The sequence below is a fragment of the Pseudophryne corroboree genome, chromosome 1 (assembly GCF_028390025.1).
Source record: "Pseudophryne corroboree isolate aPseCor3 chromosome 1, aPseCor3.hap2, whole genome shotgun sequence".
Classification (NCBI taxonomy): Eukaryota; Metazoa; Chordata; class Amphibia; order Anura; family Myobatrachidae; genus Pseudophryne; species Pseudophryne corroboree.
Window position 1 is genome coordinate 420,758,992 of NC_086444.1, and position 18,474 is coordinate 420,777,465.

Here is an 18,474-nt window from a genome sequence, read left to right on the forward strand (position 1 = left end):
AGGACTTAGTTCTTTAAATGAGGTCTGTACAACCACTCCACCAGATAACGTAAAAAAAATAAAAAAAAATCTTTGTAAAGGAGGCCAACTATAGGTAGACATGAGCAAACCTTGCACCACATGTGGGAAGGAAATCGTAGGTCTAATTATCAGGCATGGAAGTTGCCCACAAACAAAGCTACTTAATCTACCAAGCTTGACTTAATGGCTTGAATATCAGGGCTTGACTAAAGACTCCAACCCCAGCCCCAATACATATGATAAAGGTAAATGGTGACAAAGTTCAGCCTTTCCTGGTACCATTTTATATAGAAAATGCACTACAGTGTTATCGATCTTAATTTTAGTTGTAGGCGAGTATACAGGGATAAAACTGGCAAATTGTAAGATAGACCGAGACACACATGCTCCAGTATTTTAAGCATTAAAAACCAATCACCCAGATCAGATGCTATTTAGTCTCCATTAAGTAGCATAACATTTGGGGTAGACGTTGAGATCCAGTGCATCAAATGAAAGATATTGCTGGTATTATCCTTATCTCTCTGCATGTGTTCATGATGAATAATATCAGTCAATATAGCTTTAAGGAGATTCATTATAATTCTACAGATATGTCCTCATACATTTTGGCTGCAGTCACACCAAACAGCTCCTCTTGGCACATCGAGTAATGTGAGAATCTTCCAGCGTTGGGCATCTTTTTTGCCAAAAATGCATCTTATTCGCAACACATGACTAGGACACACGAGGAGACATTGCTGATCAATTTGATATAGGACAATTGTATAGCTGTTTGTGGCTGAGTGTCTGAATCTGTATACAAAGTGCTAAAATGTAGCAGCCTCAGCGTTTTTTCAATACATGTTCTGTTCTGCTCCGCTATCATTATAATACGTTCATATCTTATACAGATGTATCCACATTTATCTTGACGGTTAATAGGATTAACTGTGACTAGCCAGTCAGACTTAATCCCCTGCTGTATTGTTCTCTGTATTATATTGCAGTTGAGAATAGCTGAAGGGTTTATGCTAATAAATCATGTTGCGACTAGGCACAGAAAACTACTCAAGATAACGGTACATACATCTGTATTATGCAGAATCATTTAGTTAACAAAGAATGTAATTAGGTTTTGAAAGGGAATAAGATATACAATGATGAAACACACCATTCTGCTGCTGCTGAGGCATCCAAGTCATGCACATAAATGCCTTCCACACGCTCAGGGGCAGGGCCTGCTGCAGCTCCTCCTCACAGTAACTGAATTCTATACAAGAGAGGGTGCCTCCCCCACCTTCCCTTCTTCAGCAATCTTCTCATTCCCCCTTCTCTTGATGTGCTTGTGGCAGTGGGCCACAAATCTTTTTAAGGGCCTGCACCACTACGTGATGTGGCACTATTGTCCAGAAACAAGTATTTTTGTAACCTAAAAACCCAGCTTCAGATCTTAGGCACAAATAAGGTAACCTGGGAAGTTTTTTTTTTACTACAATTCAGCAACGTGACCGTACTATTATCCCATCTCTGTCCCTTGTAGTCAATAGATTAGATTAGAAATGTGAGGCTTTTAGGGCTAACAGTATTATAACCTACTTATAACAGGGGTTATTTCCACTATCCAGTACACATCCTCCTCTACACCACCAAGTTATCTCTACATTTCTTAATGTGAGGGATACAGGGATACAGTATTTATAAGCAGCAATGACAAGGAAAGTATCAAAGGGTGTAGTATGGTATGCCGGCAGCCGGGATCACCGCGGCCAGCATAACGGCGCCGGGATCCCGACTGACGGCATACTGGCGAGCGCAAATGAGTCACTTGAGGGCTCGCTGCACTCGCCACGCTATTTATTCTCCCTCCAGGGGGGTCGTGGACCCCCAAGAGGGAGAATAATTGTCGGTATGCCAGGTTTCAGGATTCCGGCGCCGGTATACTGAGCACCATGATCCCAACGGCCGGCATACTGAAGACCACCCGTATCAAATGGTCACAAATAACAAAAGTCAAACAATAAATTTCTGAATGCAGGTTTAATAAAAAAAAAATTGTTCTATATAGTGTCCCTTTAAAAACAAACGGAAAGATCTCTTTATTCAGTGAAAACAGCAGCATTTACAGTGATTCTTAACAGACGCTCAGAAGAGATATTGGAGAGTTTCTTTCAAACCACCTTTCAGGTGTTGCACAAAAACAGGAAACAGAGAAATCAGAGAGACAATACGCAGATTCTGTTCATGATTTTATTATCCAATGCAAATACATTCCCTTTCCCAAAAAGGAATACATTTTGCCTTATGAGACCCCCCCCCCCCCCCTTCCCCACAAATTATAGCATGATTCTGCATTATTCTGCATCATTATAACAAAATTAAGTGGTAACAGCATTTGCACAGAAAGTGTGTGGAGACAGTGGCCTTCCTTTCCGTAATAAGGCACTCTTAAAATACATTGAATAATGCACAAAGAATACATCCTGATGCTGGTATATTACATCATGTTTTAGAAATTGCCCTTTACGTTGTTTAAAATAAAAAAAGGAGTTGCATCTATTTTGTGTAAAAGTGCATAGCTAGAGCCGTCTACAATATCTGCTGCATAATACTATGCAGGAGAAATACTGTTTGGCATGAGGACGAGTGCAAGCCTGAAAGTAGTATAGAACAAACAGTGACTGTGGAAATGAACGACATATAACAGAGGGGGGTAAAGTACGTACTTTACAGTTGGCAACAGCACCGACAGGCCACTATCAAATTAACTAATACTAAACTTTATGCCAACAACTTCTACATCATCACTAGTCAAGAACCAAAATGTTGAGCTTCACTGTGCTTTTCAATGTAGCTACAGATGTATGCTAGAGAACATATGCAAAATTAGTTCTATACTTCAATGTAAAGGTTGGAGACAGCAGGGAAAGCTCTGAGTAAACCACCTTCTTAAGCTGGGAAAGGACTGGGTAAAACACCTTCAACAAAATGCACTTCGCTAGGAAAATGTGAACGTACAATTAAAGGGCATATTAAATCATTATGGGAACTCTTCTTGATCAACATTAAAGTTTGTTTTTGAACATTTAGTTGATCAACTATTAACAATCATAAGGTCAAGATTGGTTGTAATAAGTAGCAACTACTTTTGCATTGTAAAACTAAGAGATTAGGGAAAAAAATCACTAAGGAAAAAACCAATAGGTTACCTTGTTACGTAAAAGGAGAATGTTACCATTCAATAATGAATATTTTTCGTAAAATGCATAAAATAGGCTTTGCATATGTAACAAACTCAAGTAAATTAGCCAAATAGGCAGTCATGACAACATAGGAATAGATGCTCATTTCGGATTCATTAAGAACCTGTTCAGTACATTCAAAATATCTGGTCAGTATTTAACAGAGTATTGCTTTCAGTAAGATTTCAGCTCATTGGCACTGGAAGGAGTTACTCTAGCACCTTAGAAAACATACAATCCAAAATGTTCTCCATATGGCTAGTACGTCTGATTGCAGAGCCAACGAGAAGTGTAGAGTGCAAACTGCAGTTCCGACAATCCAGCTACATGGCTCAGGCATCTCGTCATGTGATCACTGTTGCAGCACAACACACATTTAGCTTAGCAGTTATTTTCCCGACGCTGTTGTAATAATTTAATTACAGAATCAATGTCTTCTTCTGGCACCTATTCAGAAAGAAAGACTCATGAAACATAACCTTACAAACCAAGAATTCAAGAGTTTTCATAATTTTCATATAATTCTGATGAATATACTGAAGCGTTAATTATCTTAGGGGCTTGTCTGCTGATTATTGTGACAGGGACACTGGAATAGTGATTGAGGGCAGATATATTTGTCCAAGGTGTGTCATCTATAGGTTTTAAAACCCCAGGAGGATGCTTGTGGTTATTCTGCTGAGAGCTCTTCATAAAAGCTGGTTAAGGGTTCCTGGAGTTATGGTTGGAGAGGAATGGTGGGCTCCAATCCATTATGCCCAGTTTGGGTCCTAGAGCCATTAGCCTCAGAAAAGGAGTGATTTCACCTGCTGTTAATAGGCTTTCAGCCTGGTCATTATATAGAAAAATGGCTGCGGCACTCAGTGTCTTAACCAAGCACAGTGTATTTTAAAATGTCACAACAAGTTCCAACTTTTCGGGGCTGTCTCACCCCTTTGTCAAGGTGAGTTACATATACATATATATATATATATATATATATATATATACATACACACACACACACACACACACACACATATATATATGTATACATACATACACAACCACATTCAATAATGTGAAAAAGAAAAGTACATTCTCTTTTAACTGAATGCCTGAAAAAGAAAAGCATCAAGGTTCTTGGAATAGCCAAGTCGAAGTCCATTCAGATCCTCATATATGGAGACAGAATAAAGCGCCAATGTAAAATTTCTGGCCAATTTGATGTGATACAAGAAACAGCATAGAAATAAATCTGCCCGCTATGTGTGCGACGCATGCAATATGTTCCCTGCATGCAGGGGAAAAAAAAAAAAAACACTGCATGTGCACCCTTACATAATTTACTCTCTTTAGCTGGGTTTGTTCTGTATTAAAAAAAAATGACAAAAGTTTACACACTACTGGTTACTCCTCCTAAGAAATACCACAAAAGTGGTTTAAAGGCATATATTAAAAGCAAAGTAACTCTACTTATCTGACAAGTCTGTACACACGGAACATTTACGCACGTGCTGGCCACCATGACAAACACAGACCACCTTCACACAACACCTCCAAGTAGTTTCTGTTCACATTGAAGTGAATATATGATCTGAAAGTGGAAGTGTGCTCCTGGGGAGAAGCATTTACATTTTATAGAGTGTATATGCTCTTATTAAACCACTACAATGGTTTGTTTTCCCTTTGTGGATATTGAAAAATTGTGGGTTCCTTTTCCACCGAATGGGCCATAAAGGTCACTTTTTAAAGAGCAAATCACTTTTGAAAAGAGTATATTTTGAGCTAAATGACAATTTGGGGATTTTTATTTACTGTATGTAAAAACTCTTCTAGTTTCTACAGCACCAAAATTTCTGTTTAGGCGTTGAGATTTGTACTGTAGCTAGAGTAACTCATACCACTATGACCAACATATTGCAGTCACTGTTACTGTGACCAACGTATGTCAGAATTACAGTTAATTTGAGCAGCAAATGACCAGAGGGGGTTCTTCCATTATATAAATGGTGTGTGTTAATTTCTTCCATATAGAACAGAATATTAGTTCATTACACATAGCAGCATTTCCTGCTTTTTGCGTCCTTTTATGCCTCTAAATAAAATAGTAATGTTTCGGTAAATAGATGGTATCCAAATAAAACATAACCTCTAATAACATATTAAAAAAGGCAAAATATTAAAGCTGCAAAGCAGTCTAATGGTAACTTCACACACACAACGGATTGCAACGGTTTTGACCATCCATTTTTTTTCTGTCAATTACGTCCTTTCACAAGCAACGGTTTTTAGTTGGATCACTGACACAGGTAAACAAGCAGACTGTTCACGGCGACAAGGCCACCAGACATCTGAAATGTATGGTGTGTGAAAGCATGCAAACAGTCATGTGATTCACTAAATTCCAGAGATGGCATGGCAACCGTCCTAGTCAGTGGTTATCATGGCTGTAACACGGCGACCGTGCCATATCCGTGCCATGTAAAAACCACAGTGTATTTCTCCTTTCCACTGAAAGAAAACAATGACAAAATTCAGCTGTGTGTAAAATACAGTGCCTCCGGAAAGTATTCACAGTGCTTCACTTTTTCCACATTTTGTTACAGCCTTGTTCCAAAATGGAGTAAATTAATTTTTTCCCAAAAAATTCTACACACAATAGCTCATAATGACAACGTTAAAAAGATTTTTTTTTAGATTTTTGCAAATTTATTAAAAATAAAAACTAAGAAATTACATGTACAAGTATTCACAGCCTTTGCCATGAAGCTCAAAATTGAGCTCAGGTGCATCCTGTTTCCACTGATCATCTTTAGATGCTCCTATAGCTTAATTGGAATCCACATGTGGTAAATTCAGTTGATTGGACATGATATGGAAAGGCACACACCTGTCGCTGCTTTGAAGGTCCCAATAAGCACAGTGCCCTCCATCATCCGTAAATGGAAGAAGTTCGGAACCACCAGGACTCTTCCTAGACCTGGCTGGATGTCTAAACTGAGGGATCGGGGGAGAAGGGCCCTAGTCAGGGAGGTGACCAAGAACCCAATGGTCACTCAGTCAGAACTACAGCATTCCTCTGTGGAGAGAGGAGAACCTTCCAGAAGGACAACCATCTCTGCAGCAATCCACCAGTCAGGCCTGTGTGGTAGAGTGGCCAGACGGAAGTCACTTCTTAGTAAAAAGCACATAGCAGCCTGCCTGGAGTTTGCCAAAATGCACCTGAAGGACTCTCAGACCATGAGAAACAAAATTCTCTGGTCTGATGAGACAAAGATTGAATTCTTTGGCGTGAATGCCAGGCGTCATGCTTGGAGGAAACCAGGCAACGCTCATCACCAGGCCAAAACCATCCCTACAGTGAAGCATGGTGGTGGCAGCATCATGCTGTGGGATGTTTTTCAGCGGCAGAAACTGAGAAACTAGTCAGGATAGAGGGACAGATAACTGCAACAATGTACAGAGACATCCTGGATGAAAACCTGCTCCATAGCGCTCTTGACCTCAGACTGGGGCGACGGTTCATCTTTCAGCAGGACAACGACCCTAAGCACACAGCCAAGATATCAAAGGGGTGGCTTCAGGACAACTCTGTGAATGTCCCTGAGTGGCCCAGCCAGAGCCCAGACTTGAATCTGATTGAACATCTCTGGAGAGATCTGAAAATGGCTGTGCACTGACGATTCCCATCCAACCTGATGGAGCTTGAGAGGTGCTGCAAAGAGGAATGGGCGAAACTGCCCAAAGATAGTGTGCCAAGCTTGTGTCATCATGTTTAAAAAGACTTGAGGCTGTAATTGCTGCCAAAGGTGCATCAACAAAGTACTGAGCAAAGGCTGTGAATACTTATGTACATGTGGTTTCTTAGTTTTTTATTTTTAACAAATTGCAAAAATCTACAAAAAACAAAAAAAAAAAACTTTTCTTCACGTTGTCATTATGGGTTATAGTATGTAGAATTTTGAGGGAAAAATAAATTTCTTCCAGTTTGGAAAAGGGCTGTAACATAACAAAATGTGGAAAAAGTGAAGCGCTGTGAATACTTTCTGGATGCACTGTAGCTCTTAGGGTCAGGGCCAACAATAGAAATTTTGGGGCGGTAAACTCATGTTTGTGGGACCCTTGTTGAAACCGGTGTATATTTACTAAAGTGTGGGTTAATAGAAGTGGAGATGTATATAAATATATACAGTGCTAGAACATCTGACACATCCACCTCCATTCCCAATACTTACCACCACACCCATACATTAAGTGGTATTTTCCGCAATAGAAGTACTATAATATGACTATCCATAGTCATATAATTTATAGAGATCATGGCAGTTTACCATATTTTAAGTGACTTTGAATGCGGCTTGATAGGAGGTGCCATTGAGGTGGGTCCCTTTGGATTTTGGCGTGCAGCAGTTTCAAGGGTGTACCGTGACTACATATCAGGGAAGACATCCAGTGTACGACAACGCTGTGATCAACAAAAACTCTGGATGATTGTAGACAGCGTCATCTGGCACGCATTGTAACATCTGACTGGTATATGACATTGCCGCAGATAACAGCAAAATGTAATACTGCAGCCATAAGTAACCTCGGTATCCAAACAGTGCATCATTTCCTTTACTGTATGGAGTACAAGCGCAGACGACACACTCAGGTCCCATTGCTGACCCAAGGCTCTGCAAGTTTCTATGCAAGATGACTGAAAATGTGTAGCCTGGTCTGACTAGTCGAGGTTTCAACTGTTTTGGACAGATGGACAATTAGATATGTAGAGAAACCCCTATGAGGAAATGGACCCCACATGCCAACAAGAGACAGTCCAGGGGCGCAGTGGCTTTTTATGGTGTGTTGTTTTCAGCTGGCACGCATTAGGACCCCTGATACATCTGCAGACATCACTGACCGATGGATATTATGTAACATCATCCTTGTGGATCATTTGCAACCATTTATGTCATGCACTCAGTTGGAAGTGGACTCCTTCCGCACATGTGTGTAGCCACCCGATTATGGTTTGAGGGTCACTCCTCTGAGTTTGGCATCAGGAGTTGGACCCTTCATTCGCTGAATTTGAACCAAATAGAGCATGTGTGCAGAGGCAGAACTCTGGGAGGCAACGGAGTCATCTGCCGCCGGGCTCCTGCTCTGAAGGGGGGCACCTCTCCTCCCATTCTGTGACACCAGTGAATTAAGTTAATTGATAGCTGCCGCTATCTTTTCAGTGGCCGACTTCCTCACTGGTCCCTGCACCTTACAAATCACACCTTCTTTATTATACACATTTTACAAGTGTCACACCCAGGATTAGAAACCACGACCTATTACACTGGAAGCAGACACCTTACTGATGAAGCTGTTTGCGCCTGTATAGGAAATATGAGAATTTTAACTATATGAAGATACTTCTCTGACAATTACACGTAACTTCATATAGTTAGCATTCTCATGCTTCCTCTACAGGAGCAAATAGCTCCATCAGTAAAGTGTCTGCTGTTACACACACACACACACACACACACTTATCTTGATATAAGCAATAGGGGGGCACCAATATTTATCTTGCCACCGGGCAACTGGGACGAACTTACGCCACTGCACGTGTGGGAAGCAGTTCAATGTGGCATCAATGGCAGGGTGCCACCACCGGTGAATATTAGTGAATTATGGACCATTATTCATGAAGCATGGTGTACACTATCTACACAGTACTTCAAAGAGCTTGTGGAGTCCATGCCCCGTCATGTATAATCCCACTGAAAGGAGGACCTACATGTTCTAGAAAGGTGTCTCAGTTTTTCTGGCACGAGAGCATAAACACACTGCTTGTCAGTTGTCTCTTCTAGCATTACCTACTCACAAAGAAAGCATTGTGAATGTAATGAGAACATTAAAAAGTACAAAAATAGAAATATTGTAATTGCTTGTTGAAAAGGTAACACACAAAGTAGTTTGAAAGCATTATTATAATAAGAGCTAATACACAAGTGGGCTAATGCAGGAAGCAAATGGGAGTAAATCAGGTATAAGCAAATGGGAGTAAATTACTTAAGATGTACTTACATTAAATAATTTTTTCAGATTCTATGGGGGACACGGGATAAACTAGAGACACTGGGGATTAGTAAATGGAGAGAGGAGCCTGGAACTTTGACACAGGCTTCTCCTTTTCAAAACTCTGATTGGTCGCAACAAATGTATTTTATTTTATTTTTTTAACAAAGGGAGTAATTCAGACCCGATCATAGATGTGCGAAAAAACGCCCAGCAAAGGGCAAGTCCGTCCCGCATGCCGGATCAAGACCCCTCCCCCCGCAGACATGTGAAAGCATTGCACAGTGGTGATGCTTTCGCATATGTCGAGTAGCCCTCTGCAAAGGCAGACAGCTACCTGCTATGGAAAGGGTCGCAGTGGATATTTGTGACGTCACGCAGCTGCAACAACCCAGCAACGGTCTGGACATACCTGCGTTGTCTGGAACGCGCCCCTTAAATGGAGCTCCAACGCCCACAAAATGCAGCATCGACGCCCCGTTCTCACCACCCTCCATGTCTTAAACTGCGTTCTGAAAAGAACGCAGTTTAGGATCTTGCACATGCACGTACCGGCGTACGCGCAGATGTGCAAAAAAATGTGTACATCAGCGACAGGGTCTGAGTTAGGCCCAAAGCCCAAACAAAAAAAGTGACGAAGTACAAGAGCGAGAGGAGAACGTCACCTGCCCTGACAAACACGTAACACAAGGTACAACAAACCTAAAAAAGAGCGACAGGAGAGCGTTTAGTGTCCCCATAGAATCAGAGAAAAGGATTTAATGGTACAGTATGTACAATTATCCTATATAATTCTTCATCTCTGGAGAACACTGAAGAGGTCTCTAAGTGCGCAGCACTCCTGGGCAGATTGCAGCCCCTTTCAACAAAAACTTGCATCCCTACACGCAAAAGTATCAAGCCAACAGAGATCGTTAAAAGTGTGCATGGATGTCCAGGTTGCCACGCTGCACAGTTGCTCAACAGAGGCCCCATTTTAGGGGCAGAACTAGAGGCGTTGCAGCCAATGCATTGCACCGGGTCCTGCTGCATTATAATGAGTCTGACTGACTAATAATACACCACTCACCCCGCTGCAGAACTGGTGATCAAATTAACCATGCAACTGCAACAACATTTTTTTTTTAAATCAGACAGACAGCAGGCTCAGCACAGCGCATAACATTAGATCACCTGCCCATCAGGGCCGGTTCTGGGGCTTTGCGCGCCCTGGGCGGCAATGGGGGCGTGGCTTCGTGCAGGGGGCGTGGTCATTTACGCCCCCTGTACAGACTGAAATGTGCCCCCCGTTGCCCGCTGTGAAGCCCTTCGTGGAGAGGTCCTTTAATGGCGGAGCGCGATGACGTCATCGCGCACCGCACAGCAAAGGTCCTCTCCACGAAGGGAAACTCTAGTTTCCCTTCACAATGGCCAGGGGCAGCGGGGGGCACAGCAGCAGCGGATCTTGCCCTGATGCGGCGCCCTCCGGATGGCGCCGGCGCCCTCCGGAAGGCGGCGCCCCGGGCAAAAGTCCGGCTTGCCCGTGGCAAGATCCGCTACTGATGCCCATATCACCCTGCCAACCACTGTCTGACCATCCAATAAGGATTCATCCTGTTCCTATCCCATATTTACTATTGGTTCACGCTAAATCCGAATTATTCATCCCAGATTCATTGCATAGCTACAGTGATGACCAACCCTGAAGCGGATCTGAGAGGGAACTGTTATGGTGTGTACACATGGTGAGATATTTTCTTTCGATTTTGACTATATAGTCAAAATCGCAAGAAAAGTTAGTGCAGATCGCAAGGTGAAAGTCACCTTGCGATCCCGATGCGCGGTCCCGCCAGGTCGGCATCACAAGAAAAGATAGACTGTGCAAGCAAATCAATCCTTGCTAGATCGGTGTACTATCTAGTTCATTTCACATGTCAATGACATCTCACATAAGCCAAAATCTCACATAAGCCAAAATCGTAAGCACACATAGTACATATCTCAAGAAAAGTTAGTCAAAATCGGTGCTGCTGGGCTCCGGGGAGTTCAAAGGAAATCGCAAGTGAAAATAGGGCATAGCAAGGATCTCACCGTGTGTACACACCCTAAGGGTTTTGGCTTATGTGAGATTTTGTGAGCCCAGAAACCCCCCTTCTCTTGACAAGTGGCTCACATTATGACAACAATAGCAATGGTATATACAGTAATACGATTACTAGAGTTGCCGCCACATCATGCAGAGTAAGGAACAGAGCAGAGGTTCTGCACATGGCCAGTGGTAGCAGCTTCTTCTATCAAGTTTGCTATGTGTGTGGATCTGAGCCCTCAATCAGTGCACTGGACCAGAGAGCAGCGACCAGGAAGAAGAGACAGGAGCCTTAACATGAGGCTGGAGAATGTGTGCTTAGAAAGTGTAGTAATGGGTTAATTATGTTTGTGCGTTTATTATGACATGTTTTACCTTTTCCTGACCACTTGGTTTGATACAGCCTATACTAAAGACCATCTATAGTGTTAAATACTAATAGCGTATTCCATACAGTAGACAGTGTATAAAAAGAGTAAAAGAGCAATATTTATATTAATACTTCAATGTTCGCAAAGTGAGAGATTGTGAACTGCCATTTGGAAACCCCCCTCTAGAAATCCTGCGTTTGCCACTGGTTTCGATCACCCAAAAACTGACCCGCGATCGCATGAATAAGTCTCCAGTCCCATGCGTTATCACGGCTCTGGGAGCCGTTTACCATGGATTGTACTTTGGGTGCCTGAGGCGCCTGAAGCATAATCAGCTACAAGTGCTGGCATCGGGCGAAGGAGCGCGCTGCATCGGGACTAATATGATAGCCCTCGACAATACAATTACCCCCTAATGTTGTCATAAACAGACTGACATGACAGCAGCTCAAAATACACATATTATAACTATAAGTAATTTAGTTCTATCATTCCATTATGAGTTATGCATTTATTAGTAAAGTCCCAGGCTGTACGTGTGCGTGCATGCGTGTGTGAATCTATACAAACAAACATATACACACACAAATATATCAAAACAAACACAGCCTTCTACACAACGAAATACATATACATAATAATAGACCAGTCCTACTAAGCCCTTCCTCAAGGGCCGTATCTGTAATGTAGAAATAAGAAAACAAGGGGCACACAATGGTGAAGCATGTTCAACGAACACATTTTACTGAAGAATACATACTGTAGGTGAATGTGATTAGCCTGTAATAGGCTACAGTGCTGCCCTTTCCCTATCTAAAGAATCATACTTCAAGAAACTCATCTCCTCCCAGTGTCTGAACCGCTGATGTGTCTTTGCCACTGTCAACTGGCTCCTTTGCCCACCCCCACCTTGACTCCCTTATTCACTCTCTGCCCTTGAATTTGCCACCTCCTCCAACATCCAAAATTGACTCCATATGCCAGGACATCACATCCCAATAGAACCTCAGACTGCTCCCTCCTTTCCCTGATCACCCCTCCCCATCTTACCAACTCTGACTTCCTCATCTGGTCCTTCCCACCCCTCCACCTCCCCACTAGACCCTATCCCCTCCTTCTGCCTGTTCCCATCTTGCCCACCTCCTCAATCGCTCCCTTGATCCTAACACTCTCTCTAACTATTGACCCATCTCTCGCCTCCCATTTTTCTCCAAACTCCTTGAGTGTATTGTCTAAACTGCCTAACTGCCTCTCTTTCCTTTCACTCCCTGCTTGACCCATTTCAGTCTGGCTTCTGTCCTCTTCACTCTACTGAAACTGCCCTTTGCAATGACATCCATGCTGCCAAATCCAAGGTATACTACTCTATGCTTATTCTCCTTGACCTCTCTGCTGCTTTTGACACTGTGGACCACCCTCTCCTCCTGCAAATCTGTCACTCCATTGGTATGCATGATACTGCTTTCTACTGGCTGACCTCCAACCTCTCTGACAGCTCCATCTCTGTCTCCTCTCATGCCTCCACCTCCCCCACACTTCCCCTAACGGTAGGTGTCCCCCAAGGTTCTGTTCTTGGACATCTACTTTTCCCTTTATATATATTTTCTCTTTAGGTGAGCTCATTCGCGCTTTCGACTTCCAACATCATCTCTATGTTGATAATACTCAAATCCTGACCTTTACCCTCTCTCCTCACTCGTATCTCCAACTGTCTCTCTGCTATCTCTTCTTGGCTGTCCCAGTGCTATCTTAAACTTAACATGTCTAAGACTGAGCTGATCATTTTCCCACTCTACCGCATAACCTCACCTCCTACAATTTCATTATCTATTGATGACACAAATATCTCCTCTAGCCCCCAAGTGTGTTGTCTTGACGTTATCCTTGACTCCTCCCTCTCCTTCAAACCACACATTCAGTACCTATCCCAGTCCTGCCATTTCCATCTCAAAAATATTTTCAAGATCAGACCTTTTCTCACACTAGATGCTACTTACACCCTCATCCACTCACTGTTTATCTCCAAATTGGACTACTGTAATATCTTCCTATCTGGCCTCCCTGACAAACACCTCTCTCCACTCCAATCTATCCTCAATTCTGCTGCCCGTCTCACCTTCCTCTCCAAATGTACTATGTCCACATTCCCTTCCGATTCCAATTCAAGCTTCTTACACTCACAAAGACCTCACTCATTTACATATCTGACCTTTTCTCCCTCTACACTCCCACCTGTCCTCTTCACTCCACAAACACACGCTGCCTCTCCTACCAACTAATTACTTCCTCCTATTCCTGCCTCCAAGATTTTGCCCTTGGTGCTCCCTACTTCTGGAATTCTCTAACTCTCCCTATCAGACTCTCCACCTCTCTACAAAACTTCAAATGGGCTCCAATCAATAAAACCAGCCATCTCTCATTCTAACCCTCTGCTGCCCCTCCTCTTTAGAATGTAAGCTCTCACGATCACGGCCCTCTCCCCTCATGTGCTTTACCCTCTCTTCTATTTTTTCTACTCCATACTCCCTATAACGGCACCTATCCCTCTGCCAAAATGATGATTATTTCAGTTTCCTGTGCCCTGATGCAGAAATGTTTATATACCATGTACTTGTCCTACATTATCGTGTACTGTAACTTACTTTTTTTCTGTTTGGCTCATTTATTTATGTACTTTGTTTGGCGCTGCAAAACCCTTGTGGCGCAATATAACTAAACGATAATAATAAAGTGCTAATTGATAAATTAATTGATTGGAGCTGCTATATATACTCCGTCAGTGCTTCAGTCTGACAGGCACACTGACAATGTCGACTTGGTGACTAAACGTGCTTGGTCAGCATTTGCAGAGACACAGATATAGTGATATCACCAGTCTGGGAACAAGAGTGGAGACTTCCGTGGTTAGTGGCACAAGCAGAGGGATTACAGCGCATGTTATTGCTGGCTAATTGTGTGATATATGCTTATATCACATTATCCTACTGTGAGGGGTTTTTATTCTTCAGTAAAATTTACTTGCGGAATGTATTTCACCATTGTACGCCCCTTGTTTTCAATATATATTATATAAAGTACACACACATATATTATATACAGTACACACACACACATATATATTATATACAGTACACACATAAATTATATGCAGTACACACACATATATATTATATACACACTGTATATATTATATACACACTGTATATATTTTATATATATATATATATATATATATATTTATTATATATACACACAAAAACATATATACATGCACACTAGTTTGCCAGTTTGTGCATAGATGAGCAAATTACAGCTGGTGTCACTCTTTCAGTCATTAAACTGCAATATTCGGGAACTCTTGTAGAAATGATGAAATATAGTTTCCTTTCACAGGTCGGGTTCCAGCTGACAAAAGAAACATTTCTCAAGCTGAGACTCTGAAGTGCTATTTGTGTGATAGAAACATTTGATTTCCATTAACTGCTGAGTCTCTACACTGTATCCTAACAATACTTTAATGGCTGGAAAAGGAAGGCATTCTTAAACTGTTTGACACCACCATAAACAATGCAATCAAGCTCTTAATACCCACTTACCAAAGCATGATCAAAATTGAAGGTGCTAATATAATACGCCGATATATCTTCTGCAGCTAGAGGCCCAGCTATTTGTGCCACTATTCCACACTCATCTGCAAAATAAATAGAAGAAGAAAAATTAAAGATGACTTAAATCATCAAGGCCATGAGATACCACTGCATGTCCAAAGAGTATCATGGATTCAGAGAAAGCTAATGTTTCAGACAGAACTGTATAGGCCAAGGGAAAGAAAGGAAATGGACTTTTGAATGGTGAGAATGTGGCTATGACAGACCTATATTAAAGATGGGACCAAAATACATGTAAATGGCTTTGTGGCTGAGCTCATGCCATCAGGAGACAGTGCTTAGATATCCATTGTTTTTGTCAGTAAAGGAGAGATGGCACTTCATTGAAAATACCATTACCTCTTGCTTATACTCTGGGGCCGCCAAAATGACTCAAGCCTCCCTTTATACAAATAAACATACACTGTAGATATGGGCCTGATAAAGGTAAATTTAAATGAGTTAATTGCAATGTAACAATCCTTTAACACACTAGTAGGAAATATGTGGCTATCCTGCTATTTAAGGTGACAAGATTCAGCAAGACTACCAGCTGCTATTTAGAACATAACATAATGCTACTACATAACATAATGCTACTAATACAGATATCTAATGCACATTTAGTAGTACTGACATGAAGGATAAGTGAAGAATGGTTTTGGTCTAGTACTCTGGCATTTGCAAATCCCTTCCATCCCAGTGATCACAGGCCTGTGTGTGTGGGGGGTAGGCCGAGAAGGTCAAGCCACATCACAAATCCTCACATAGCAAATAAATACAGCCTGGCTGACACAGCAAGGTAGACAGACTACAAGGAAATCAGTGATGTATTTGTGGCATTCAGACCAATGCCATGCAATAACTCCTTTAGTATAACTTATATGCAACCCTGGCCCTGGTACTGTAAAAACACACATGACTGCGATTCACATCTTATCTGTGTAACACTGAATGTATAATTTCATAAAAAGGAACAAAAAGCATATAAAAAATATTCCTGACTGTTAAGCAAGTGTGAGCGATTTAGGACTGACTATAGTTATATGGGCAATAGCGCCATCTGCAGTCATGGGAGAGATACTCTCATGTGGCCTTGAGGCTATCATGTAGAGAGAATAGAAAGATTCTTAAGGGGTATATTTACCAAAGATCCTTTTTTATTGATTTTTAATCGATGTTGTGTTTCAGGGGCTAAAACACACATTTACTAACATTTTAAAATTAATCTAAAAAATCATCTGTTAGTAAATATGTGTTTTAGCCCCTGAAACACAGCCTTGATTTAGATTGATTTTCATCGATTTAAAATCGATGAAAAACAACCTTCAGTAAATATACCTCTTAGGCTCAACAAGATGAATGAAAGGTGTCACACTGCTTAAAAAACAACAAACCAGGAGCAACTATACTATAAAGATTATAGGACTGGCACCGCTAATTACGCTCAACAGGACTTTGATGGTATTTAAGCAGGTAAGTAAGGAGATTGTACACCAAATATGTAGTTTATAGTATCCCAATGAGCATATACATATACATTAGTAATAGTGTTCCAATCACCTAGCATCATGCAGAAAGAATAGGATCCATCCGCCAGTGACTATTCTTGCTACCCTGCTAGAACAGCCTGGTTCCCGAACCGTGATCATCAAGAGTACTGGACTTGAGTATTTTGCCCGTGCCCAACAATCCCTCATCTGGGGATCTCTTTAATGACACATCACTACACAGGCCAGAGCCGTGATCACTGTGGCCCAGCAGACAAAACAAACCCCTGGGGGTAATACTTCAGTACCCAACTTTATTTAAAAAATATATTAAACATGCAAGCTTTCTATACTGAAGCTTACTCTTTGAATACAGAAAGAGAAGTACAATATATTCAGTTACAGTAGCATAAATGTAAAGAGAGATGAGAAGGGCCCATTTAAGCTCCTTATTGTGCACCATGCTAATGAAGCAACAATCACCCTTCATGCATGTCAGCACTATCTTACTTAAATAACCTGACTGTACTAGAATATTTACAACTTTTGAGTAGCGCATCTTGCTAAAGAGAACCTCGAAAACCAGAAAAGGAGCAGGAAGAGAAATCAATAACATTTTACACGATAAAAAATGGCTCACTGCCACTAATCACAGTAACGTCCACAAAAGGAGATGTTATTGTACTGACTGTACTCGTAGAACAAATGAAAAAGTAATTCTCTTCTGACCATCAATGAGAGAATTAAAAATTGTCTGCATTAACCCTTAAATAAACCAACATGAGACAGTACACGGCTGTGTGGAAGGGGCCCTCGCCAGCAGATCTCTGAGGTTAATGTGGCGTTCCTATAGTTTATCCCTTTGTTTGTTATAACTTGTTGGACAGCGTGAATCTGTGAGAATTTAAGCTTGACCCTTAGACTGGCAGGGCGTCAAGCCAATCAGAGCCTGCTGCTGTGGCTGTGGGACCTTGTTGTAGACAGTTAAGTCTGCCATATGTGGAACAGCAGGGTTTCCAAAGTTGCCAGACAAGTGATATAGGGGCGGATGTACTAAGCTTTGGAAAGTGATAAAATGGCGAGAGAAAAACTACCAACAAATCAGCTCCTAACTGATATTTTTCCCACACAGCCTGTAACATGGCAGTTACCAGCTGAATGTTTGGTACTTTATCACTCTCCAAGGCTTAGTACATCTTCCCCCATAGTCATTCAAGGCAAGAGATGTAACAGACCTGGGCCCTCATTCCGAGTTGTTCGCTCGGTAATTTTCTTCGCAGCGCATCGATTTTCCGCTAATTGCGCATGCGCAATGTTCGCACTGCGACTGCGCCAAGTAAATTTGCTAAGAAGTTTGGTATTTTAGTCACGGCATTACGAGGTTTTTTCTTCGTTCTGGTGATCGGAGTGTGATTGACAGGAAGTGGGTGTTTCTGGGCGGATATGGGTGTGTGTGAAAAAACGCTACAGTTTCTGGGAAAAACGCGGGAGTGTCTGGAGAAACGGGGGAGTGTCTGGGCGAACGCTGGGTGTGTTTGTGACGTCAAACCAGGAACGAAACTGACTGAACTGATCGCAGTGGCAGAGTAAGTCCCGAGCTACTCAGAAACTGCTAAGAATTTTCTA

General features: G+C 41.8%; 1 protein-coding gene across 1 annotated transcript in view; it reads right to left on the reverse strand.

Moving 5' to 3' along the window:
- Positions 1 to 2,043: 2,043 nt before the first annotated feature.
- CASTOR1 (cytosolic arginine sensor for mTORC1 subunit 1) overlaps positions 2,044 to 18,474 on the reverse strand; it is a 137,556-nt gene continuing 121,125 nt past the window's right edge. Inside the window, exons 8-9 of the mRNA XM_063913379.1 lie at positions 15,308 to 15,402; positions 2,044 to 3,689 (exon numbers count right to left, since the gene is read on the reverse strand). Of these exons, the coding sequence (XP_063769449.1) occupies positions 3,624 to 3,689; positions 15,308 to 15,402 (161 nt within the window). The 3' untranslated portion in view covers positions 2,044 to 3,623. The remainder of the gene's footprint in view (positions 3,690 to 15,307; positions 15,403 to 18,474) is intronic.